The 25,835-nt window shown below is 43.5% G+C and overlaps 1 protein-coding gene across 6 annotated transcripts in view; it reads left to right on the top strand.

Annotated features, from left to right (window-relative positions):
- The window catches only part of RAPGEF1 (Rap guanine nucleotide exchange factor 1), a 92,010-nt gene that overhangs the window by 30,416 nt on the left and 35,759 nt on the right, over positions 1–25,835 (top strand). For all 6 annotated transcript variants that reach the window (XM_080402962.1, XM_080402965.1, XM_080402966.1 and 3 more), the window contains 8 exons: positions 3,912–4,051; positions 10,392–10,570; positions 13,719–13,875; positions 18,848–18,936; positions 19,324–19,476; positions 20,940–21,063; positions 22,756–22,939; positions 23,522–24,037. In XM_080402962.1, the coding sequence (XP_080259088.1) occupies positions 3,912–4,051; positions 10,392–10,570; positions 13,719–13,875; positions 18,848–18,936; positions 19,324–19,476; positions 20,940–21,063; positions 22,756–22,939; positions 23,522–24,037 (1,542 nt within the window). The remainder of the gene's footprint in view (positions 1–3,911; positions 4,052–10,391; positions 10,571–13,718; positions 13,876–18,847; positions 18,937–19,323; positions 19,477–20,939; positions 21,064–22,755; positions 22,940–23,521; positions 24,038–25,835) is intronic.

Below are 25,835 nucleotides of genomic sequence, written 5' to 3'. Positions count from 1 at the left end.
CCCAGCCGCGTGCCGGCCAGGGGGAGACAAGCCTGAGAGCTGAGCAGGGCCATGACTCAACAGCTGGAGTGTGTTCAAGCACAACGGAGCAGGAGCCTCGTTAATAGGGGGGTGGATTTAGCAATGAAACAAGTGACATATTAAATCTTCCAGTCAGAAATCAAGAAACTCAAATCCATAGTAAAGTAATTTTGAAGGGATTTTTTAATTCTGGTTGTGTGCAGCAGCAGAGCATCCCGACAGATGAAATACAAGAGGACAGAAAGTCAGTGGTTCCTTCGAGACAGAAACATTTTGGTGAAACAGTGTTGTGTGGGTTTTTTCCCTCCCTTTCCAGTTGAAATCACTCCAAGTTTATTACCCTGTCTTTTTCTGTTTGTCTTATAAATATTCGGACACTGCATGGAAGAATGGGGTGCCCTTCTCTTGCACACCAGAAGGGAGAAGGAGAAGCTGAGAAAGCCAGTGCTGAGACTCCCGTTGAACACTGCCGGTTATTCATCAATAAGAGGCGAGGGTAATATGATAGAACAATTTCCAGCGGGCAGACTACCAAACTCAGGAGCAACCTCAATGCTGCATTAAGGGGTTTGGTTACCGTAGACAGGCAGGAAGGAGCAGAGGGTCAGGAGAAATGTTTTGAGCACTGGCTCTGTTTTCTGCTTCTCTCTGTATGTTATCAAATTATTTGATCTGTAAAGGCATGCTGTGCTGTTTCAACTTCTTAACTGGACAGACATAGGATGTGTTAGATGCTTAAATTAGGATATAGTGTAAAGAAAGTGACTTTCTCTAAGCAGACCAGCGCTACGCTAACCAGTCTAGGAAGTCTTGCTCAGCTGTGCTTTTCACAGGAAAGTTTCAGTCTTCATCTGTAAAAACTTAGGTAACTTACACCTTTGAGCTAGACTACCTTCCTATTTATTGAAATGCAAACTCTGTATAGAATGCTTGAGTGATGTTTCTGCTTGAAGACTGTAAAGCCTATCATGCCAAATAATGTGTGTTGGCATTCACTGAATATAATCACAGCAGCTCCACCACTTGATTCCTGAACATGGGGAGAGGGACGAGACTTGCATTTTGATGGAGAAGCTATACTGGAGTCACTGACTCACCCCCTGCTCTGTTTAGACAAGTTTCTTCACCTTTGTGCCTGATTCCCATCTGCAGAGTAAGGTTAAGACCTAACTGTTTTAAGGATGAGAAAGATGTGTTTGTAATGTGCTTGGAACAAGAAGAGCACTATTTTAAGTGCTTCGTGTAATTGAGTGTAAGAGAATATTGGTTTGTGACTCATTTGTTTAACTGCAAATGCATCAGAAACTTATGAGCAGATGAAATCTGGAAAATGCTTGTTGTAGATGGAAAGACATGGTAGTAAAAAGCTGCATTAATTTGTGATCTTCAAAGCAAGACTTAGCAGGGCTATTCAAACAATAACATTTATTATTTTTGCAAGTGTCAGCTGGTTTACTTCGTTAGTACTATTTTAAGAAGTTCCTATTCTGCTCCGGCCACTTGCTTCTGTCTTCGCTCTGTAGGTCTGTGTCCCCTTGGAGTGTGGCATGCAAATAATTCAGTCTTTGATGTGACAAAAGGGTAAAGAGAGCGAAGGGCAATCGTTAGGCTGCTGGTGGTGAAGGGGATCTGCTGTCAGCAGAAGAGAAAGTTTCTGTGCTGACAAGACATCTCCTTTCGGAGGTTCCTGACCACGCACACGCATTGGGGGAGCCGTTCATGTGCTCGCCCCATAAAGGTGGGTAGGCATGTCTGATGGGAAGGAGAAAAGGAAACAGTCTTCTGAAATCTTTCTCCCACGTTTCTTGTCCCTACAAAGCAAAATTATCACCGTATGCCACCAAGGGTTTTGTAGGTATTGAGCATTCTCTTACTCAGACTAACAGCTTGGATCTCGCTGCAGCCCATGGAGGAGCCAGACGTAATTTGTTGCTGCTACCATTATTTCCCTGTAGATTAATTATTGTCATTATTTGCCAGTTCTTGAAAAATAAATTCAGGGCCATGACTTCTTTTGGCAAGCATGCGTATATAGAAATTCTCATATGGTGTATGAAATAAATAAATACTTTTTTTTTTCTTTTTTTTTGGGGGGGGGGGGGGGGGGGGGTAGGGGGATGTACGAGAGCATTATTGCAGCAGCCAGGAACTGTTTTCAGTGGTGACCTTCAGCACCCTGTGGAGCCGGAGAGGTTTTAAATGTTTGCAGATCCCCTGGTGGATGTAAAGCAATGACGTAAATTGTTGCTAAGTTAGGGTGCCAGCTGCTGTAAGTGATTCTTCAGAGGCCAACTGATATGTCTGGATTTATCTGCAGTGAGCAAGGTTTTTTAGTGCCTCCCTCCTCAGTGCATTAAACAGGACTTTATGCTACAAAGAAAACTTTGAAAAACATTTACTCCTGTAAATGGAGAACAGGTCTGCAGGCTGACTAGATTAGAATCAGCACTGGTGCAGCTTCCATTAATAGAATGCCTGCAAAATTTTGATCTAGGGGACAGAACTAACCAGAGTTTTGGCGCTGGTGAAGGTGTTAATAGCAGGGTCTTAACACACTGCCAGGAAACCAAGCTTAAAGGGAGACAGCCTTTACGGGGAGGCAAGAACAGGTTCCTTCCCTTGAGTTGTGGTTAGGCGATTTCTGAGTATGAGGAGCGGTGTTTGCACTGCAGTGTGGTATTTAGCTTCTGGGTGCTAGATTTGACTCAGCAGCCTTTTCTGTTTGCAGTCTGCATGCTAACAAGGTGGTGCAGTGCTGCATGCATGGCACTGTGTCATTTTGACTCATTACAGCCAGTGCAGTCAATTCCCAAATAATCGAAAAGAAGAATGAAACATACAGCAAAACTGCTTACTTTTCTTGATAATGTAGTTAAAAACAAGTTTGGTAACTTCTGCTGAATTATCTGGGTCACTAGAGAGCAGTTCAGACCTTCATTTATTAAAATGCTCTTTGCTCAAAATATGTTCTAAATTGGTCTACAAGGCAGCTTAGTTTTATTTAGCTTAGTGGCTAAACAGGTAAAAATACTTTTCAACAGTAAGTCTGCGTATAGCATGTTTGCAAACCTTTGAGATTTCTGCTTTTAAATATACCAAACCCCCATGAAAATGCAATTTTTAAGAGTTGAGCAGTTCTGTAATTATGCTCTTTCAAGGATGCCCTGGCATCCTTGGATGCCAGGATATCCAGGATGCCTTGGATATCCAAGGATGCCTCTGTTCTTTGGTTTGTCTGGTACATCTGAAGTGAAATCCATTGCAAATGGCAAGGGCTAGGATTTTTAGTATGAGGTTACCCATGGAGCCACATTCAAAGGCGGTGAAGTGGGTAGAGATCAGCAGACAGGCAAGGGCATGACATCGGACTGTGTTTTCCTTTCCTGAAGCAGCCAGCAGCCCCGGGTACCAGCGGAGCCCTGCCTGCACACCCACGGTGGCTGCTGCCCCCCGGCCAAAACAGGCGCAGGAACTCTGCTCTGCCAGAGGCCTCTAAGTCACTTTCTGCCCCTTGACTCAGTTGCTCATCTGCAAAAGAGGACGATGATTACCTCCTTTGTAAAGTACTTCGGGATCTGCTGGAGATAAGTGCTTTTGAGAGGTGTTTTTCTGTTTCTCTCCAAGGCACAGAGTGGTAGCAATCCCCCTGCTCCTGCCTTTACACTGCGGTGTTGCTGCCTCTGAGGGGAAGCAAATGATGGTGATACTGCAGTTGGAAACACAATACAGAGCCACAGATTTATTTATTTTTATCCCATTCCACTTAATAAATTCACATGGTTGCAATAAATTTACATAGTGTGATTATCTTCCAGATAAAGCTGTAACACAATGTCCCTGGCTTCAGCAAATTTACCCTAATCCAGTAATGCATTTCTGTGTCTTTCTAGATTCTGAGCGTTCCCATCTCTCCTCGTTCACTATGAAGTTGAAGGGCAAGTTTCATTCACCAAAAATAAAGAGAACCCCTTCAAAGAAAGGAAAGCAAGCTGACCTGACTGTGAAAACACCAGAGAAGTCAGCGAACAAAGTAAGCAGATGGAAAGACATGTTCTGTTAGTCTTGCTGGTTTCTTGCTAGCTGGTACTCGTTTTATCGAAATCTGGTGTGTGACTTGTCCTCTCCCGAATTCTGCGGGTTTTTCAGGGATCCTCAGGGTTACTTTATCCATAGTTATAAACTGCACTGTGCTTTATAAAATAAGAGCAACAAAGGCATGTACTTTGGAGAGCCTGGTGAGACCTCCTTCCATAAACATTTAAATATCTCATTATAGAATGTAGTGTATGGCCTGACACATCCTCCCTTCATGCACACCCTATGGTTATAGTTACAGCTTCCAAATAACTGCCTGGTTTTGGGGTGTGATCCTTTTAAAAAACCCCAAACCCAGGCGAGCAAATCCTTGAAGTTGGTCCAGAGATGTGCTCAATCTCTGACGACGTCAGCAGGGAGAGTCAGACTGATGCGTTCAAGCAGCTGCTGGTGCCAGCACACTGTTCCTCAGACCCCACGTACTTCAGGTCTCCAGGAGGTCATCACTCTTTCCCAGCACAAAATTATCAAAGTGTTATCTCCTCTGCTGTTGGGACCTGATCACGTAGACTGGAGACTACCTCTGTAACAATACTGTTGCTGTCAGGTTTCAGGTATAAATCTAAGCCAGAAGTTAAGAACAATTGAGGTTATTTATGATAATTCAAAATCTTGCCCAGTTGTTGTTGAAAGTCTCATCCAGGGTGCAGCACCAGACAGGCAAATGTTTTTAGGTTATCTCTGCTGAAGATTGTTGTGGTGGTGTTGAGAGCAGTCAGCAAGATACAGTTAGCTTATGCTGTGTGACGTGCTTAACACCCAGAGAAGTCACTGCAGGGCTTCCTAGCCCTATTCTGCACCATCAGGTGGAAGGTGATGAGGCTTTTCATTCCCAGGCTGTAGATTTTTCTTTTTCCTCAGGAGGCTATGGATATGCTTTCTAGGGAGCCGAGACCTTGCATTGCTGACTGCTATTAAAAAAAATAAAAAAATTTTAAAAGGTCTGAGAGTGCTCCTTGAAGGCTTTTAATTCCACTGATGTTTCAGGATGGTACATTGAGATAATTTAGAGGCCTTCCTTTAAGATGATATGTGACCACAAATTAAATAAAGTAGAAAATGAAGAGCCCTTTTCAAAATGCTATTCTGTAGCAAATATGTATTGACATGTTAATAATACGTGAAGTTTTTGCTTTTCTTGATAAGGCATGCTGAACATGTAAAACCTTTTATTATATATAGATTGGTATTTTTTAATTGGAAAACAAAACACTTGCAATAATTTTTATTACCGTACATGATTATTTAAGCTGTATACATTTTTATACTGTGAAATATTGTTGATTTCTGTCTCATTCCTTATCTGTTTTAATAGCTACTGTCCAGCTAATCAATTAGTTGGATGTAGTCAATTCATTAGCTTTGTGTGGAAGGAGTGGGGAAGGGGATATGCCTGGATTGCCACCAGGTTCTCTCAGTGGAATATAGACATCAGTTGACAAACAGGAGATTTTCTGTCAGAAGACACAGTTGATAAACCAAATATCATCGTTTCCTCCCTCTTAAGTACTCAAGATGCTATTTTTGTACTCTTGAAGTAGATAATCACTGTAGAGCAGAAATAGCAATACCAAAAATTAATGTAAAATCACTACGTGTAACCTGAAGGTTATACTCAACCCATGCAGACATCATCTTCTCCTCTTCCCCTTTATACCTAGGTGTGGGCAACATGGGGGAGTGGGGGTACGGTTTAGAGCCCCCTTTTGTCCCCTGGACCCTGTCTTTGATTCTTATTATAGGGCATATTGTAGGAGCTGTAGAGTCCTTCGACAGTATATGCAAAATTGTAATAGGTTTTTCAGTGCCAAAATTCAGGGGAAAAAAGGGACCCTTCCAGCTTTTGTAATCAGATGTATTCTGTTTGGCTCACTGTAATCCTTTCTGGGTCAGCTCTGTCTCATACGTGATGCGTTTGTAATCATTATTTAGGGGAAAACTTCAAAAATCAGGCAAAAATGTCTGTATGTGTCAGGCAGGCAGGGGAGCAGAGAGAAGATGCTGTTTTGCCTGAATATTAAGTTTATCTCATTTAATGCCCAAAAGGGAAATAGGTGAGTCAAGTGGTCCTGCCAGTTCTGCAGCTCCCAGTTACCGATCTGCTCTCTCGCTGGGATGAGTTCACCTCAACTGAGAAATTGAAAGAGAGATCAGTTCAGGTCCTCTCTGCCAACCCAGAGGTGTATCACTGCGTGTTTACTTTGGCTTTAGGGACTAAAATTTTAGGGACCACACACAAAAATGTTTGGTGGAAAAGGCTGGTATCGTTAGTTTTGTGAGATGCAGACACTGGTGTATCTTAATATCCATCCATCCCACTGGGTTATTACTCATTTCTCTGGATTTATTGCTGTCATTCTCAGGCCTCAGTGAGTGAAGCACTGAACATGAGAAATTTCAGCCTCATAGCAGCAGCCAACATTTATATGTCTGACCTGTGGAGCAGAACCTGCAATCCCACGTAGGATGTATAGGCTTTCTTGGGGTGACTTTGTGTATGCACACAGACATATGATACCTTTGAACATCAGAAGGGGATCATGAAAAGTGCTCTTAGGGAATTTTACCCAAAGAGCTAGCGTGGAAGTTTGGAAAAAAAAAAATTAAAGAAAAAGAAAAGGGATTTGTGTCCCCAGTAGCGTCCGGTGGCTGGATTTGCGTGCCTTGATGTGCTCAACAGAAGGTTTTGTGTTTCCACTTGTCGTTCTCAGCCCTTAACTCTGAGTCAAGCACATCCCTCTGACGTGCCAAGAGAGTGTTTAAGCTATTAAGTCACAGGCCTTTCTACAGGAAACAGTTGTTGAATGAAGTACATAAACAGCCATCATAGCAGGAACTGCAATCCACAGTTCTTCGCTTCTGTTTGAGAGCTCTGACCACTGGGCCATGGTCATGCTCAGTTGGGGAATATACGGGTGCTCTCATCCCTGAAATGTGTGCTCGTGTCATACGAAGTGCAAAACCTTCGTGGGAGGGACTGAGCCTCTCCACATCCTGGGATAAACTGTGCGGTGGTGAGAGCACATGCCTGAAAAAAGGAAAATGTCAGTTTTTATATCAGCCGGGGTGTGCCTCTGCAAGGGAGTTTGGGGTGCTGTGTGCTGCAGACCAGACCCTGAGGTGCCTGGCAAGCAATATTGTCAAAAAGTGGAAGCAGCAGAAGAGTTTGGGCACTTCCCAGATGAGATGGAAAATGACAGGGTGGTTTGCGGATCTTGGATTGGGACTTAGGCTTCTGAAGCTGAAGCTAGATGGGACTTCGGACTCTAATCCTTTTATGCATCTGGCCCCAAATTACTAACCAGCGCTGCCTATAAATTGTTCTTCCTAAAACGTTTTGGGCTGCTGGCCTGATTTTGCAGAAAAGCAGCGGTTTAACAGCTGACAAGAGTATGGGGAGCACACAAAGCCCAGAGGTCATTAATTCTTGAAGCTGAATTTACTGAGGAGATAATGGATGAAACCTGACTCTGCTAAGCTCTTTGCTCCTTTTCTAGAAGTGTTCAGTAGTTAATTTAAATCTCACTTAGGAACTACTTGTGGCATTACAAGTCCTCCAGGCATACTCTGGTAAACTTTTTAAAAATATCCCTGTCCAGAATGCCTTTAAGGTATCATGTATCACTTCTGAATTTCGTCTTCTTGTTTTGGTGGTGGCGTGGAAGTTGGTGACCACAACTCCACTTTATTCCAAAGAATTGTTCCCTTCTGCAACATTCATTCACCGATGCCAAAACTTGGCTTTCACAGTTGGTCCCCGTGGAAAGCGTGTGAGTTCCCTTTTCCAGCAGCATCACAAAATGACTTAGGTTGGAGGCTGATCAGAATGGAGTTTTTTATTTTATTTTATTTGTGAATGGAGAGACAAGATGTAGCCCATTTTCATGGAAGTAGGCGTATTGGAGTGAGCAGAATTACTCAGAACAATAAGGGTGAGCACAACGTACATCGTTGAAACTATATCAAGGATAGGTATGAAAATGGAGGCGTCTGTCTGGATTGTTCTGGAGTTCTGAAGTTTTCTGATTTGGAGGAGGGGAATGTCCTGTTTTATTTTTCTCTTTCCCCTTGGCTTATCCACTGCATTTACGGATTAAAAAGATCTTTTGATGGTGAGATGTGCTTAAGGATTTTTATGGCATAAGAAGGGCAACTATTAAATCCAGTAGCTGTTGCTTCTTTTCTTGCATTATCATTCCTGTCTGCACCTGGGGCAGGGACAGGCAGCAGACCTGCCTGCAAAAGGTGTGCCCAGGTGGAGGACCTCCTGCAGGAGGCGGCGAGAAGGCTGTGTAGCATCAGGAAGGCTGAGAAGGAGTTAGATAGTTGGTTCCAAGTGCAGTCTGCAGCGGACCCATGGCCAAACAGCCAAAAACTCCCCTACCAGCACACCCAGGAGGGAGGGCCACCAGTAATGTGGAAGAATGGAAGCTTGCAACAGCAAGGACCTGTAGGAGGAAGAGGCTTCGCCTGAAGCCTGAGGTGCCCTTGCAGAACTTCTTCACTGCTTTGCAGACTGGAGAGGAAAGACCCATCGCATCAGGAGAGATGCTGGAGCTGAGCAAGGCAGCCCGAGCTGCTCCCCGTTGATACACAACCAGCCAACTACGAAAAGGCGGTGGGTGACAGTCGTAGGCAGCTGTCTTCTGAGAGGTACAGAGGCACCCGTTTGCCACCCTGATGCACTTCTTCTTACTGGGGGCTCGTATCAGGGATGTTACTGGGAGACTACCGAGCCTGGTACAGTCCACGGACCATTATCCTCTGCTTTTGTTTCACATGAGCACCAGTACACAGCCAGGAGCAGTCTGAGGAGTGTCAGGAAGAGCCCTGGGAGCAGCAGTAAGGGACTCTGGAGTGCAAGTAGTTTTTTCATCAAACCTGCCCGTCAAAGGGAAGGAATTTGAAAAGGCCCATTGAATATGGTGAATCGTCAAATGCTTACAGGACGGTGCTACAGCCAGGGATTCGGCTTCTGAGGCCATGGGACTCACTTTGAGAAACCTGGTCAGCTGGGGGCTGACGGGGTCCATCTGTCAGCGAAAGGGAAGATCATCTTTGGTCATTTGGCCAAGCTGGTGAAGAGGGCTTTAAACTAAAGTTGCTAGGAGAGGGGAACCTCAATTCATCCCACTCCTACCAGATCCCAGTGCCATCAGCATATACCCAGAGCCTGGAGGGGGATCACAGGCCAGCAGGAGATCACCTGAAGAGCAGCACAAAGGAATTCCAGCCAGTAAGTCAGCTTCATCAGGGGTCCAATTTAAATGCCTCCATGCAACTGCATGTGGCATGGGGAATAAAGGATGGGTCAGTGTGACCCAGCAACATACACTTGCAGCCCAGAAAGCCAACTGTATCCTGGGCTGCATCAGAAGTGTGGCCAGCAGGCTGAGGGATGTGATTCTCTCCCTCTGTTCTGCTCTCATGAGATCCCACCTACAGTACTGAATTTAGCTCCAGGGTCCCCAACATAAGAAGGATGTGGACCTGTTGGACTGAATCTAGAGGAGGGCCACAAAGATGATCAGAGGGCTGGAGCGCCTCTTCTGTTATGAAGACAGGCTGAGAGGGCTGGGGTTGTTCAGCCTGGAGAAGAGAAGGCTCCAGGGAGACCTTCCAGTACCTAAAGGGACCTACAAGAAAGCTGGAGAGGGACTTTTTTTATAAGGGCATGTATAAGGGAGAATGGCTTTAAACTGAAAGAGGGTAGATGTAGATTAGATATTAAGAAGAAATCCTTCCCTGTGAGGGTGCTGAGGCGCTGGCACAGGCTGCCCAGAGCAGCTGGGGATGCCCCATCCCTGGAAGAGCTCCAGGCCAGGTTGGACGGGGCTTGGGGCAACCTGGTATAGTGGCAGGTGACCCTGCCCGTGGCAGGGGGGTGGAACTGGGTGATCCTTAAGGACCCTTCCAATCCAAACCGTTCTATGATTTTTTTTCTTTCAGCCTTGCATTTTGGCATGTGGGTTTCAAAGCAGTGCCCATCATGTCATCAGTAGTGTTAATCTTGGCCTAAAACTGATCGAGATTAGCCTTGAGTTTGGAACGCACACCATTTGGGAAGTTGAAGTGTGGGCACAATTTTGCACTGACTATTCTTTTGAAAGAGTAGTAATTCAATTTAAAACTGTTTTTGGTAGAAGGGTTTTTTCTCCAGTGCTCGTGGAATGCACCCCATTCAGTGTTGCTGTACTTCAGGTGAGTTAAAGGAACTTTGCCCTTAAAAATCCTGAGGTTTTTAACATATCTTTCCTTTTTTTCCTCCTCTTTAGAATGTGTCATGGCTAGAGGAAAAGGAGAAGGAGGTCGTCAGTGCATTGCGCTACTTTAAGACTATTGTGGACAAAATGGCAATTGATAAGAAAGTACTAGAGATGCTGCCAGGTTCAGCCAGTAAAGTGCTGGAAGCCATCCTGCCCTTGGTGCAAACCGACCCGCGCATCCAGCAAAGGTAAGTTTCCTTCTTGGGTTTGGGGATGTGACAGACCAGCAGGCTCCCAGCTTCTCCGCTTCTTGTGTCTGAAGAATCCGATCACGCAGGAGACAGGAAATGCTGCAGTGGCTAATGAAGGGACTGCTATTTTTACTAATTATGTGGTAGTTTTCACACATAATTTAAAAGCAGATTCCCGGCTGCAAAGAAGCCTGTGCTGTGGAAAGATAAAGCAAATCAGAATGGTTTCAGAGAGGAGGAAGGGATGATTCTTAGCATAAGCTTGGAAATAAAGCATTTACTAGCACGAGATTGTCTTCAAGTGCTATACCGTTTCTGCAGTCTGTGATAGTATCCTAAAAGCTAACAAATCCAATAGCTTTTACCTGAAAAAGAGTTTATCTTCAGAGTAATCCCTTTTTGTGTTCAGTTTATCCACCCTGATATTAGAGAAGTCTGAGCCTGTACTCTTAACTGCTTTTTTTGGATTTTACTGGATCAGGTACAGAACAGAAGTAAATAGATGTACTTTAATAGATGAATCAGTCCAAGTTCATTCTTGCACGCTCTCAACAGATAATTTGTTTTATGTTTTAACAGATTGTGTATTACATTTTAACTAGTTAGACAGTGGGTTGGGAGCCAGGAAAGAAGTAGAAATTTTCCAAAGCAAAGCTCAGCACGGATTATAAGAATTTGTGGAGTTGCCAAGCCGTAGAGATATAGCTGCTGTTCATCCCGTAGATGCCAGAGCAATTGATCTACACAAAACAAGCAAACATTGTTGAATAATACAGAAAGGGCAAAATTAGCCCATACAGAGAAGAACACAAAACTAGGCAGAAAAATGCAGGTGTTTGGTTCCTGAAATTCTATCAGTGGTTGTGCTGTTCCCATTTGCTTTCCCATTAAGTATCCAAAATATTTGTTTCACAACACTTATTTCAATTCTGGTGCAAGAAAGGTTTAGAGTAGGGTTTAAACAGCAGTAGGTGCCAAATATTTTGCAAACAGAGATGCTTAGCTGTGTTCAGCCCTAATGCATAGGCCAGGTTTGTACCTGACAGTACGAAATGAAGGAGGCAATGGGTGAGTATCAGACCTGTGGCTGGGACAGGAGAGATCCAGTTTAGGTTAGATCTGTGGAACTAGGAAGAGCAACAGCTGTTAGAATGGGAACATTCATCAGGCTTCTGGATACAGACAGAAAAGTTTCTTCAGTTGCTATCAGGTTTCCCGCAGCCATGAAAGTCCTGAGAAGCACCTGCTTTCACTTAAAAAAAGAAAGAACGAACTTTCCCCTTACACTGGAAGAACATGTAAAATGTCAGCAAATATTTTTAGGATAGAATATGTTATCTTTATAGTCACTTGCTTTGATTTATGTATCCAGTGAGTTTTAGCTGGGTGAGCTTTTCTTCCAAGGATATATTGGAAGTAAATATCAACTAAGCGATCTCCAGCAGCAGCAATATTTCAGACAGTTCTAGTCTTCTAATTTCTTATATCCACTCTCTTTAATAGTGAACTAATGCAACCTTGACAGTTGGATATCTGTATCTACACAAACAAGCAGAATTTTCATAGTCAGTCAGTGGTCAATGGAGTCCTCTACATAGTATCTCTGGAAACGATGTACATTAGAGCACGTATGTACGTTCTGCCTCACAGAAAAAGAGGGGATCTGGCATTCTCAAAAAGCCGTGTCCTTTCGTGCCTGCCTATATACTTTTATTTCTTTTGAGTAGTAGCAGGACACAAAGGAGTGATTTTGATAGCAAATCCCCCTCAAGAAAAATGAGCAAGACTTGTGTCAGTGGGGAAGAAAGCCCTACAATTATTGTTGGACTTCTTTTTGCTTTAGGGAAAGCATTTGCATCAAGGAAAAAAGTAATTAAATCTAGCACAAAATGGGCTTTCAATTACTGCCTCCTTAGAAGGAAGCAGGCTGAAGATTAATGGCAAAGAAATCAAAGCCTTTGAAAGAGATGGGGGAGGGCCTTATTTAGGAAATATCTCCTACCAAGCTAATTTCATTTGAAATTAGAACAAATGGCAAGCAGCATGCTTTAAAAAAAACTCACAACAACCAAACAAAAAAGTACTTGCCGCTGTTTGTTTCCCCCTGGTTGTAACTTGACAATAGTTTTTTCCCCAGTCCTGCAAAGGTCATTCACCTAAATAACCTCATTGAAGCTTGTGGGCTTGATTTTCTTCTCACAGATAATGAAATTACTGGAGTTAAGCCAGTGTAAAATGGATACCAAAGAGAAACGGGAAGATTTGGAACACTTGTATCAGTAATGATTGCAAGATTACACCTTTTCTTTTCTGCTTATGGTTTTGATGCAGTTTGAAATTGATTTAACTGTACAAAGAATCGTTGAAGCGTTGCCATCAGCAGTACTGTTAACACACCTTGTTTAGTAATGAAGTAAGTGTTTTCAGAATGGCCAGGAAAATGCCTGTGAGCATTGTTGTTACAGTTAACTTTTATTTAGAGTTGTCATCTTTCCAAAAAAAATTTTTTTCCCCGTCAGAACAATAGCTTCAATTCTGTTTCTCATTAAAAACAAAACAAAGCAACACCCTTCCTCTTCAAACCTGAAATTCATTCAGTTCAATTTCTATAAAGAAGGAGGTTTTAATTATGTGTTTTCAGGCATTATAAACAGTGAGGCAATGATTTGTAAAGGAACGAACACAGTCAGCTCTCAATTATCCAAGACATTTTGGGGTGAGTTAATAAGGAAGAAGAAAAGCATAGATAATACTGAAATGATATAACATAAACTTCAATACAAGACTTAAACATTTACTTTTAAAGTCAAGGCATAGGATGGAACTGTAAATTAGAATGGAAAACACATTCTTTCTAGCGTTGTTATCTAACCTGCAGCCCAGATAATCCATTATGTTAACTGAGAAAGAACTGTTGATTTTTTTGTACCATCATACTGTTGGCCCATTTGGTGCTGGAGAATGGGAGAGCAACTGCGGCAGAGGAGAAACCCGGGCTTTGTCACCTGCTAAACACAAGTTCTGAATGTCAGAGAGAAAAGGAGAACAATGTGAAATGCACTTCAAATCAAGCACTCTCATAACATTTAATAACATAATTTCATTTTGTTCTTTTTTCTCGACTGCCTCGTTTCCTGCCATCCAGTTCTGCCATCTCGTCCTGCTATAGCCGTGTGTACCAGAGTCTGGCCAACCTGATTCGCTGGTCTGATCAAGTGATGCTGGAAGGTGTGAATTCAGAAGACAAGGAGATGGTGACAACAGTGAAGGGTGTCATAAAAGCTGTTTTGGATGGAGTCAAGGTACATCAGACAAATACTGTAAAGTACATAATAACGTATTTTAGAAGAGATGTAGTTGAAAGAGGTTTTTAAGTGCAGTTAAAATACAAGAATCCTGTTCTTGCCTTCAGTAAACTACTTAAATCAACTGCTCCGTAAGTGAAATGATACTGCTTGGAGTGCTGGTTAAAGAAAGACTAGCACAAATGGTTTGGCTATTAGTCTGTGCTTCTGAAATGCTCACCCTGGCGTTTGGAAGAATTGGAAGAAGCAATAAAACTTTATTCAGCATCGTATTAAATTTTCAACAAGTCATTCCCAGTCTCCCATGCAGATTATAAGACAAGAGTTTGCATATTTTTGTCTAGGCAAGATATAATGGAAATGCTGCCTGTCAATACCCACAGAGAATCAAAGACTCCAGCTCCATCTTTTAACATAAATTTCAAGAGATTCATCAGTGATACATCACCGCTCGCAGCAGTTGGATTAGGGTGTGGAACAGGTGATGAGCTAAGCTCAGTTTTCTGGAGATTAATTTTACATAACTAATGGAATCGTTTAACAGAAACCTTTGTATCCTTTGTGAGACCTGCTTATAGCATTCCCTCCCTGCCCCACCCAGGGAAAGCTGTTGGCTTTCCTTCTACCTCCCGGTAAGCTTTTTGGTACCATTATTTCTGTTTCCCAGGCTCGTCTCTGGGCTGATGGCCATGGAGGCTGCTCATTCAGCTGGCCCAGCACTGCGCTTAGAGCTTTGCTTGACCAGAGCTTAGGGCACCAGTGGAGAGACCGTCATATTTCCTGGGAATCTTATTTTGAAAACTGTAGAGAAATAAACAGCAGGGCATAATCTAAAGGGGAATGTTTAGATCAAGTTCAGAAGGGAAGTTGGGGTGCAGTTTTAAGAACTGCAGCAGGTGTTCACTGGAATTAGTGCATCAAGCACGGGCATCTTTCGCTGCACTCAGACTCAGCTTAGTTTTTATGAACTGGAGCAGAATGCAGAAATGAAGGGGGTCTCCCAAGCTTTGGCTGTCCTGTTTTCAGGAGTCTTGGTGTGGTGTTTGCGTGCTCTGAATATCTCTTTAATGTTACTCAAATACAGATACTACAATCTACTATTACTTACCAAGCCTTTTAAACAAATAGCTTTGAAACAAAACATTCCCAACACCTAAAGAAGACAGATTTTCCAGGATTATTTTGCACAATATGCCCTTTAACATTAAGCTCCAGATTTTAAAAGTAAAGCTGGTCTTAAATTTGCACAGCAGGATAGAGAAAAAGAGTTTAGCCTAAAGAATCAGCTGCTGTTACTGTTGGAATTCAGCAGCAATTTGCAGTATGTGAAAGTCTGTGCTGTGGTATCTGAGCTGGAATAGCGCAGCAGATAGTGAGACCTTCACTCTGTTATCACTTAATGAATCTGCACCATCCCCTGAGGAGACGGGCTATCCCGCATCCAGGATAGAGTTGTGTAGCCTCATTGCATGAGACATGGACACCCACTGTCCTTTCACTTCAAGCTGGATTTAAACCCGCTCTATCGTTGCCTTCCAGCCAAAGCAGCGTGCCTGTGTGGATGGGTGGAAAATCGTGGCTGCTGGCTCTGCCCGTGCGGCGGGCCAGACTGGCCGGGGAGGGATGCAGACGTGTCCGTACAGTGCTGAGCCGGAGCTGTTAAGCCCTGCTGAGCGGCGTGGCTATATCGGTCTCTGTTGTTAGACTAAAAGTTATTTTGGTCTGCAGTTGGAGCTAGCTCGTCTGGTCAGCTCGGAGCATGGTTAGAGCAGATGTGTGGCTGGCTAGGGGGATGCAAATGGGGCTGCCCATCAACAGGTCGGCGTTTGGAAGCGGCGTGCATTCATCTTCTGCTGCATAGTGAGGAACAAGGTCTATTTTAGAAGGGCAAAGCCATCTTTCAGATCTGGAAGCAGAACTGAGAGGTTGGACACTTCTCTGCTGTGGAGAGCCTATTTTGTTTTTCTGGCAGGTCACACGAGATCCACTTCCACATTTCAGTGCTTGCTTCCCCCTTTATTTTCAGAATTGAGCATAAAGGAGACACTTGTTCGCCTGTGTTACTTGCTGTTTTGATCTCAAGTTTGAGTGCCTTGCTAGGCATATATAAAAAGAGAAAAAAAAATCCTTATTTTGATTATGTAACTTCTTAAAAATCCATCTCATTTTGGAATTTCCAGCTTGCTGAAGTAGCATAAGTTTGTAGAGAGGCTTTAATTGTCTCTAATTACTGCTGCAGGAATCTCTTTACTTGCTGATAAGAAATAGCATAATGTGCATCTGGCTCGGTTGCGTGCTGATTGCCTCTGCGTGTACACTAGCGATCTTGGCTTGATTTTCAAATGCTAGTTCTCATTCTGGGATTAGTAGAGAGGAGAAAAAGGCAGGGTTCAGGGAATCTGGTGATACTTGTCAGAGTTTACAGGAAAAAGTGATCCTCTCACGTATTGGCAATCGTACGTTGTCTTGGTGGCTCTGGTAAGTGGTGCTCTGGGTTTTTCTTCACAGCCATAATGGTTGGAATCATTCTGAGGTTAGTTTTTGGGTTTAGTGATTGGGTTTCTCCCCTGCTGTAACCTAAACTCCCATATGGGGGACAAGCAGGCGTCCATCATGACGGGCAAACAGGAAAATGAGCACTTCAGGGTGTCAGGGGTTTGTCAGTGCTGCTGCAGCGCAGCGGCCACCACCACAGTCTGCAGCACTGGCTTGGTTTGGTTTAAGGTGTTAAATGTGGTGAAGAAAGGTGAGGAAAGGGAGATGTTACTTTAGCCCTGCCATAGCCCTTTCAGGTGGATGTTTAAGAAGTATTTGGCTTTTGGTGTGAATGCCCGTACGTTTTATTTCCCTTGTTACTCTCTTATACATTGTGTGGAGTCACTGTTCTTGCTGGCAAGTACCTGATAGCCCCACAGGGTCCAACACGGAGTCCATTAAAGTTCACCTCTTCAGCGGTGGAAGTTTGTCCAGAGGGCAGGAAGGTGACAGTCTGTTGTGTCATCACTCAATCCTGATGGTGACTCGGAGCATGCTGCCAGCTGCAGCCAGAAGAGTCAAACGGTGTCACTGTAATTTCCAAATCATCTGATTTACAGAAAAGCCTTGTTTGGGGTTTATAGGCTCCCAAGCCCTATGGTTTTTGCTGTGATGTTCTGTGAACTTCAGAGGGGTATTTCTAAAGTATAAAAGGAATAGCAAGTTTTTAATTAAATACCATTCATCCTGAAAGAGAGGATGAGACAGAGGAAAGTACTTTTTTTAAAAATACTTTCTGTTGCATAACTGTGGATACTCAGCAGAGAAGTCTGAGATCAGAGTCTGTGTTAACACCTTAGTTCTTCTGTGATTGACAGACCTTAATTATTTTACTTTTACTGTGTAAGGTGCATGACCACGATGGAGCTGTTAAGAAGCCCTGTGGTCTGTTGCTCCTTGTTGCAGAGTATTTCCTTTTGGGGGATGTTTCCCTCCTAGGAGGTGGGAGCTGGCCAGGCTGGTCGGCTATGGTCAGCTTGGTGCTGTGCTTTTCTCATCAGGGCACTTCTCTCAGAACGCGCTGTTCCTCACCAGGGCTCTGGTCTGTCCCGGACAGGAACATCTTCACAGTGTTAGCCCACACAGACACCTGTGTGTGCCCTGTTTGTGCTCTCTCTTCCTTCCCCACATGTGGGTTTTTCCAGGGCAGCTTCTGGAAAGCTGAGTTCTTTGTCAGGTTCTTGATTGACAATGGTGCACATTATTTTTGAGCACAAGCTCACACCAGGAATGTAAGTAGAACATCAAAACCAAAATGAGCTGTGACTTTTGGACTGTTTGCCATCCTTTGCATGTCCAGTGCAGTACTTTATTCCTCTTGCTGTGCGTGTGTTGACCCAGGGACATTCAGCTTTAAATAGACCCTTATATAAAAACATGAGAACTAGAATGTTTCCTTTCCTTGGAAGGATGATGATGACGACATTCTAGTTGCGGTTACTGCATTGAGAGAGCAATGACAGTTGTTTCCACACTCAACAGACGTGGACATGAAAATGATACCGGAATGATGACACTGCTTCAGACTGCTTTAAAAAAAAAATTCAAAATTGATCCCATATAGTTTGCCTTGCATATGCTGGGAAACCAATACTGTCAGGAAGCACTGCCAGTTTTCCATCTTGCTTGAAAGAGGGCATGTGTTTGTATCTGTGAGCAGTAGATCTATTTGTCGGCCTCAGACATCCATAAAATGTTCTCTTCATCTTTCTGGTGTGAATGATTGTTGTTTTGACTGCTGGCAGACTTGTAGTTCAGGATTATCATGCCCTTATCTCTTTATCCAGAGCCTTATCTGCCTATAACAGATACACTACAGCAGTTCCTTGAATGATTAAGCCTTCAGTTGCTAACATGTTAAAAGATGGCTTCAGGGGAAGCAGGCCTTTTAATAAAGGTGTTCGCTATTTAATTTGTTGTTGGGCGTCTTACAGAAAACTTGCTTTTTGAAACAAATACATACTTGTTTATAAAATATAAAGCAATAATTTTTTTTTTTTTTGCCTGGCCAGGTGAAGTACTCCACTGTGTGAGACTTCTCAGTACTTGTATTTATGTGTGTGAAGTCAATTTGCTATTATCTGGGGTGTTGTGGGGACTGCAACACATCTGTGACAATAGAGGAAAGAGGAAGCATATGTGCAAAAAGGCACATATGTGGGTTTGTGCAGAATCCCCGTAGGGCCAGGGTTTATGAACTTAATTCAGATATGGCTAAACTACTGCTGGGTGCAGGCTGCTCCTTAGAAGCAGCGCTGCATCATTTGTACCAGCCTTACACACAGCTCAGCTCTCTGTGTCTGTGCCATGGTTAATCCATAACCTGGGTAACCAAGAGTTTATGCAGTAGCATCCCTTTCTGTCCTAGGATGTTTGAGTGCAGCATTCAGCAAATAATGACTGATCTTTTTCTCTTCTCCTCTCCATCCATCAGGAGCTGGTCAGACTCACAATTGAAAAGCAGGAGCATCCCTCTCCCACAAGCCCAGTTAAACCCAGTTTACCAGCATGTAAATCTGACAGGTGGGTCACTGACACAAGGATTTCTTCTGTGTGCAGGACTAATATAGAAGGGATAATTGCTGGCTACTGGTAGTTGAATTAAAGCATTCAGTTATTCTTCACGGAGGGTAACATAGTGTTCTTTATGTAGCCTCATCCATTACAGTGGGAGCATTTAAAGAGAATATGCTGTGATAGGGAAGATACCAAAATCTGGCAATGAAACATTGCGTGACACATGCCCGTTGTATTCTGCATATACATGGAATTCCACCTGCAGATGCAAATTCTGCCTTCCGCCGTAGGTGCTTCTGATATTGCCTATGATTTAAAATACGTATTAATCTGTCAGCATGCTGCATTCCAACTGAGTTTTATCATCTACAATCCATATTCTGCTTGTTGCAGCCCATCAGAACTTCCCCTTACAGACCGAGAAATGGAGATCCTCAACAAAACAACTAATATGACTCAATCCAATGAGCTACTGACTGACTCCATGGATGAAGAAGTTGCACCTCCTAAACCCCCTCTGCCTAGCATTCGTGTGGCAGAAAACAGGTAATAGTGGCCAAGAATACCAGTGGCTCTTACCAACTTCTTGTTTTTTAAACAATCTTGCAAAACGTGCACAAGAGAGCTCACCAGGAGGGTTAGTGATGCCGCAAATTTTCAGTCCTCCAGAGTAATTCTTCCCTGCTCCTGAACTCTCTTTTATGACTCTGTGTTCTCTCTGTGTTTTTTATGACTCTGTGTTCTCTCTGTGTTGTTTTGAGCAATAAACTTCATTATCTGTGTTTTCCTTTCCTTCTTTTTGTGTTAGGATAGTGCCATGGCCCTGAGGTCCATGCATGAGAGGCATCACATAAATGCTTAAGAACGTTATTTAAAACTATGTGAATACCACACTGTGCAACAGTGTCTTGTGGTGGTGTGTCCCATGGGAAATACTCTGTTAACCTCAGCTGGCAGTTATCAGTCTGTCCTGCACATCCAGGTTGTTCTGCATTGCTTATCAGCTTAAGAGTGAAAGGAGCCAATAGTGCATGAACAAAATCTTTTGCCTGGTTGTTCTTACCTTATTCTATGAGTAACCACATGAAAGTTTCTATGTTCTATTTTGAGAAGGACGAGAAAACCCCCGTTTGCAGGTTTTTGGTCTGTGTTTATGATGGGTTTTTTTCTCTACTACTGGTGCTAATAGATGGTGTGAAAAATACATGTCGTGCTAATTCGAAAACGCAGCATCAAGGGCTGTGGCTGGCAAAAAGAATCACATTTCTGTGTATTTTACAGATTCTCATGGGTTGTATAAGAATTTCCTGGTATGTTGCAGGGGCAGAATATGTGTACTCTTGGGAACCTGGCGAGCTTGACGGTTACCAGAATTACGTGTCATTAGAAGGAAGAACTAAAAGTACAATGGTTAAAATCTCACTAGTTACTGCAATGTGTGTATCTGAAACAGATTCATGCCGAAGCATGGGCCCTCACAGTATACGTGGTGAGTGCACCACTGACCGTCTTGTTCCCTGAAGTTCAGCAGGAGAGTGAAAGGGCAGAAGAAGAATTTTCCTGTCCTGTACAGTTTTGAAGCTTTAAACATTTTTCAGACCGGGAAAGTCTGAGGAGGAGAGACTTCTGTGAATGGAAACAGTATTTGAGTCAGCCAAAATATTTATTTGGAATTTTCACCACTTTTATTAAGAATTAATTATTGTGCTAATTAGCGCCATTAAAAATAATTTTAAAACAGCAATTGTTTTTGTTTGAGAAATACCAACTCTTTTGCAACCTTAAAAAATAAATCATTGAACAGGACCTTACCTGTGAGAGCATTCTTAAATTGATACTTGTTAGTGGATACACTTTGCTGAATAGCTCCTGACCAGCTTTGGACTGGTGAACCTGTGAGCTTTGAGCCTGGCACATCGCAGGCTTTCTGGAAAACAAGCTCATGAAACCTTTACAAGTCTTTTTGCTGGGAGAGTAATGAAAGCATCAATGCTTGTTGTGTCTTGCAGCCCTCCACCAGCATTGCCCCCTAAAAAACGGCAGTCGGCGCCTTCCCCAACCAGAGTGGCAGTTGTGGCCCCCATGAGTCGAGCCACCAGTGGGTCCAGTTTACCTGTTGGAATCAACAGACAGGTTGGTGTAACCCCTTTTGAAAGGCAAGGGAACCGTGCTGTGCACTGTAGCACAAGCTCAGAGAAGTGCCGTGACCTGCAGCCACACGGTTGCCTGCACGCCTCTGCTCGTCCCAAACAGCCTGCTACAGGAGAGCTCTGGAGCAGGAGTTTTAGTGCCAGGAACATCAGTATAATAAATAATGTGAACAGCTTAATTTTTTTTACAGTGGATTTAATTAGCAAATTGCTATAAACTTTGTTGCCTCAAGCTATAGCAGAGTGTGACGATGTGAGCGGTTGTGTGTTGTCGTGTGGAATAGGTGAGGGTACGGAGTGGCTGGCTGAGCTTACCGAGGGATCTCACCAAGCTTTACTTACAGACCAAGGGAGCATGTGGCATGTTGAGATCCGAAGTCTCTCTTCATCCAGTCACAATTTAAAACATCTTTTAACCCAAACAGTAGTTTGAGCAATTGCTGTGACCACCGCTGGTGCTTTGGGGAAATTTGGAAATTTTCTGGTAGAAAAATGGAAAACTCGGGACTGTGTACGGTAATCGTATTCCATCACTTGTGCTCGTCTGGGGTTTGCTTTACACATTCAGGAGCTTTACTAACTCAGCAGTGAGGTCCTGAATCATGTTAAACTGCATCAAAATCAAATCTTGTCCTCATCCCCAAAACCTCAGCTCTGGCTTAGGGAGCCTCTGCAGTCATTTGGCTGACCCAGATAGAGCTGTGGCAGTTCTTCAGTTACTAGTACAATCACACTTGGGTTGTTTAGGGAGTGGGAACACTTAAGGGGGTCACTCACAGGTTGATGAGCTTGCATTCTTAAATTGATATTTGTTGGTGGATATACTTTGCTGAATAGCTCCTGGCCAGCTTTGGACTGGTGAACCTGTGAGCTTTGAGCCTGGCACGTCACAGGCTTTCTGGAAAACAAGCTCATGAAACCTTTAAAAGTCTTATTGCTGGAAGAGTAATGAAAGCATCTGCTTGTTGTGTCTTGCAGCCCTCCACCAGCATTGCCCCCTAAAAAATGGTGCAGAAATGCAGTTATAGGCACAGAAAACTGTATCTCACTATAGTTTTATATAGTATTATAGTAAATATATCATTTTCCCTTTGCACGCTACCTAAGCCAACCAGGTATTTGCTAAAGCAATAAACGAATTTTAATATACATTGAGATTTATTTAGATTTTTATTAAAGATGGAAATTTAATAGAAATTTATTAAATTATTTATATAGTTATATAATATATTAAATTATTATTATTCTATTAAATTTAATAGAAATTTATTGAGATTTAATAGATCTCAATAAACAGCTGTTTAATGAGAAATCTCACAGGCTGGTTACCTAGTATCAGCGTCTTGACAAGCAGTCGTCAGACGTGTATCATGGTGAAGAACTTGGTTGTCTTCTCAGCTTCTGTGAAGTCCAGCGTGGGTCACAGCACACCCTGCCTTGAAGCAAGAGCACATAGAGCTCCCTGGCATGGGCTGTTTACCAAATCAGAGGTTTTCTGTGGTCCTGATGAGCTCATCTAAGTAGAGAGGGCTAGCAGCACTGGTCCTCTCCCCTCCTAGTTCTTTTTACACAGCTGTGAGGCTGTGAGCTGCATCTTGCTTGCTGGCAAGCTGCCAAGAGTGATGGTGATTTGATTTTTTTTTTTTTTTTTTTTTTTTTTTTTTTTGTGCCTAAGGATTTTGATGTTGACTGCTATGCCCAGAGAAGGTTGTCAGGTGGAAGCCACTCCTATGGCGGGGAATCTCCTCGCCTCTCGCCATGCAGTAGCATCGGCAAACTCAGCAAGTCTGATGAGCAGCTGTCTTCTCTGGACCGTGACAGTGGTCAGTGCTCCCGCAACACAAGCTGTGAAACGTTAGGTAAGTGGGGGCCTCTCCAGGGCGGTTGGCGGAGCCCCCTTTGCTCTAATTTGAGAGCTGCTGTAGCTGTGATGCAGAAGTAAATGGAGGGCACTTGCAACTGTCATCCTGTAGTTGCTGCAGGCAGTTCTGTGCAGAGTTGTATTCTGTCAGAAAAAAGCCCAGGGGAATGTATTTCCCTAGCTGTGGATGGTGGTGTTCAAACTCAGTTCAGCTCTCAAGTGGATTGTTTTGTTGATTTCAGCCTTGTCTGCAGAAATGATGGTCCTGGTAGTATAAAGCAATGTTGTTTCTACATACTAGGAAAGAAAAGTATAAATGTGAAACGTAAATAATCTCTACAATGATCTGCCTATTGAATTTTTGTCATTTGTTTGCTAGTGTAAAGAAATAATGATAAGAGTTTTATTAAGACTGGACATTACAGAAGGTGTAGCAAGACGGACCCTGCTGCAAGGAAGCACTGCTCTGATTATATGAACTGATTAATTAACTGATGGAATGGGAGGAACAGTATTGAGAAGGGCTAAAGAGTAAAAGAGAAACTAATGCATCATTCTCCTGTCCCCTCTGTTTAACTAGATCAATCGGATCACTATGATCCAGACTATGAATTCCTGCAGCAGGACCTCTCCAACGCTGATCAGATACCTCAGCAGGTGCCAGGTATCCTCAGCCCATTGCCAGAGTCCTTGGGTGAGTCTGGCTCCCCTTTCCACGGACATGCTTTCCAGCTCCCGCAGGGCAGCTCTCCTCCACTGGAATTCTGTAGCCCCTCAGGAGCAGCGCAGCCAACAGAGACTCCTCCAGCTTTACCAGAAAAGAAGAGGAGGAGCGCAGCCTCTCAGACTTCAGATAACTCAGGCTGCAGGGTGTCTTACGAGAGGCACCCTTCCCAATACGATAACATCTCGGAGGATGACATGCAGAATGCAGTGTCTGTCTCATCAGTACCCTTCACACCGTTTGCTGCTGTTGTGCCTTTCCAGCAAGGGAACTCTTCAGCACCGGTTGAATTCATTGCTGATTTTGATGCTCCAGATTCTAACAATGATCCAGAGAAGCCACCACCTCTTCCAGAGAAGAAAAACAAACACAGTAAGCAAGTTCTCATATTTGGGTTTTACTTTCACCTTTCCCTTTCCTTGCAGTTGTCATGCTTCTGGTGACCACTAAGTAATGGTGACCCCAAGGTAATGGCATTGTTTATGGGAGGCTAAGTGTCAAAATCAGTCAGTGTCAAAGATGTGGAAGGGAGGCATCAGTCCTTTGGCAGGCAGGGAGTGACTCTTGAAGCCAGGAAAGAGCCAGGCCCAGGGGAGCTGGCATCATGTGGCATCTTCATTACTACAGTGAGATCATTTTACTTCTTTGTTTACCTAAGTGCGCATCTTTGAGGCACTCTGCCTTGCAGATTTTCCTGGTTTATCCTCCCTCTTTATGTCCATTCCTTCTCCTCACCCCCATTTTATGAATGCTTTCCCACTGCAGAAAAGAGTTGGGTACTCTCCAAAAGCTCAAAGAAAGGGCTGCTTTTCTGTCCAAAACCAAGTGTTGCCAGAGCAGTTATTTGGCAACAGTCATCCACATAGCTGTACAAGACAACACTATTAACCTAGTGTCCAGTACTGCTGTTTTGCTATGGGATCTCGTTTCCTTTGGATGGCTAAGTATTTCCCACATCGTTAAAATGAGCGGCCTCTAAATTGAGGGCTCGCTATCCCCAGCCAGACTCCTGGCACACCAGTACTGACTGTGACTCAAGCTCACGACCTTATTCTGATTTCCTTAATATTCATGGCTGAAAACATGCGAAACCTCTTGCCAAACAAGCAGCCATGCTGATCTGCCAAGGAAGGCTGCGGACTACACAGTGAGATCCAGCAGATGTTAGTTTACTGGTCACTGGCTTGCTTTGCAGTTGTATGTTGTATGTGGAGGTAGCGGATACAAGACCTGGATCAACAGCGTTACGTTGCATGGCTGGCAGCCCGAGCGAAGAGCTGACTCAAAAGTGCTGAGTTGGCCTTCTGACTCATTTCTGCAGTTTTTAGTCTTTTCACTGAGAAGAAGGTGGAAGTGAGATCTGTGTGGCATGTGGCAGGGTCAGTATTCTGTCCGTTCCTATGGTAGTGTACTGTGACAGTCACTATTTTTTTTTTTTTTAAAGTGCGTTGGCTAAAAGCATTTCCATTATTCCTAAGTGACCAGTGTCCCTCTCTGGTAAGCAAGCAGTTAAAAGTTACTGAAAGCAGCTAAAAAGGAGCTGAGGTGTTTGTTTGTAGACAACAGAAAAGAAATAAATGCTGGCACAGGGCATAGCTGAGGTCGGTTGTTATGGCTTGTGCTGTTCAAAATAGTGGCCTGTAGTAGCAGCTGCGAGGGGATGTGTTGCAGAACCTCCCTACTGTAGGATCAGGTCCTTGTGGGCTCTTCATATTAGTAATGAGGGCTGGGTCCGAGTGATTTTACACCGTGCAGGCAGGGATGGATTCAGGGAAGTGCACCCCTGTACACGCAGGCAGCTTTAGTAGGGGGAGACACCTGGGTGAATCTTGAATGAAAAAGAGACCTGGACTTTTTGCTTTTCTCTTTAAGCCTCATGTCTTTGTTTTCTGTTATCATAGGACATGTCAAGGAATTACTTAAAAGCAATTTTAAAAGCTGTCTTCTCCATTATTGCCTGTGCACACTTTTAACCTCAATACCAAGGCCCTGCATGTGAATTTTCTTTAATGTTAGAATAGAGTTAATTGTCATCTGGCACTATCAGAAGCTCTGAGGGTTTGATAAAGCATCCTTGCTGCAAAGCTTGTAGTAGTATTTGGGCTGATACCTGACTGCTACAGAATTTTAAATTGTGTTCATGTGACACTGAGACCTTGTTTTAGATTGT

This window comes from Falco punctatus (assembly GCF_963210335.1).
Source record: "Falco punctatus genome assembly, chromosome: 9".
NCBI classification, from domain to species: Eukaryota; Metazoa; Chordata; class Aves; order Falconiformes; family Falconidae; genus Falco; species Falco punctatus.
Note: the sequence above shows the minus strand (reverse complement) of the source record. Positions and strands in the feature narration are given on the sequence as shown.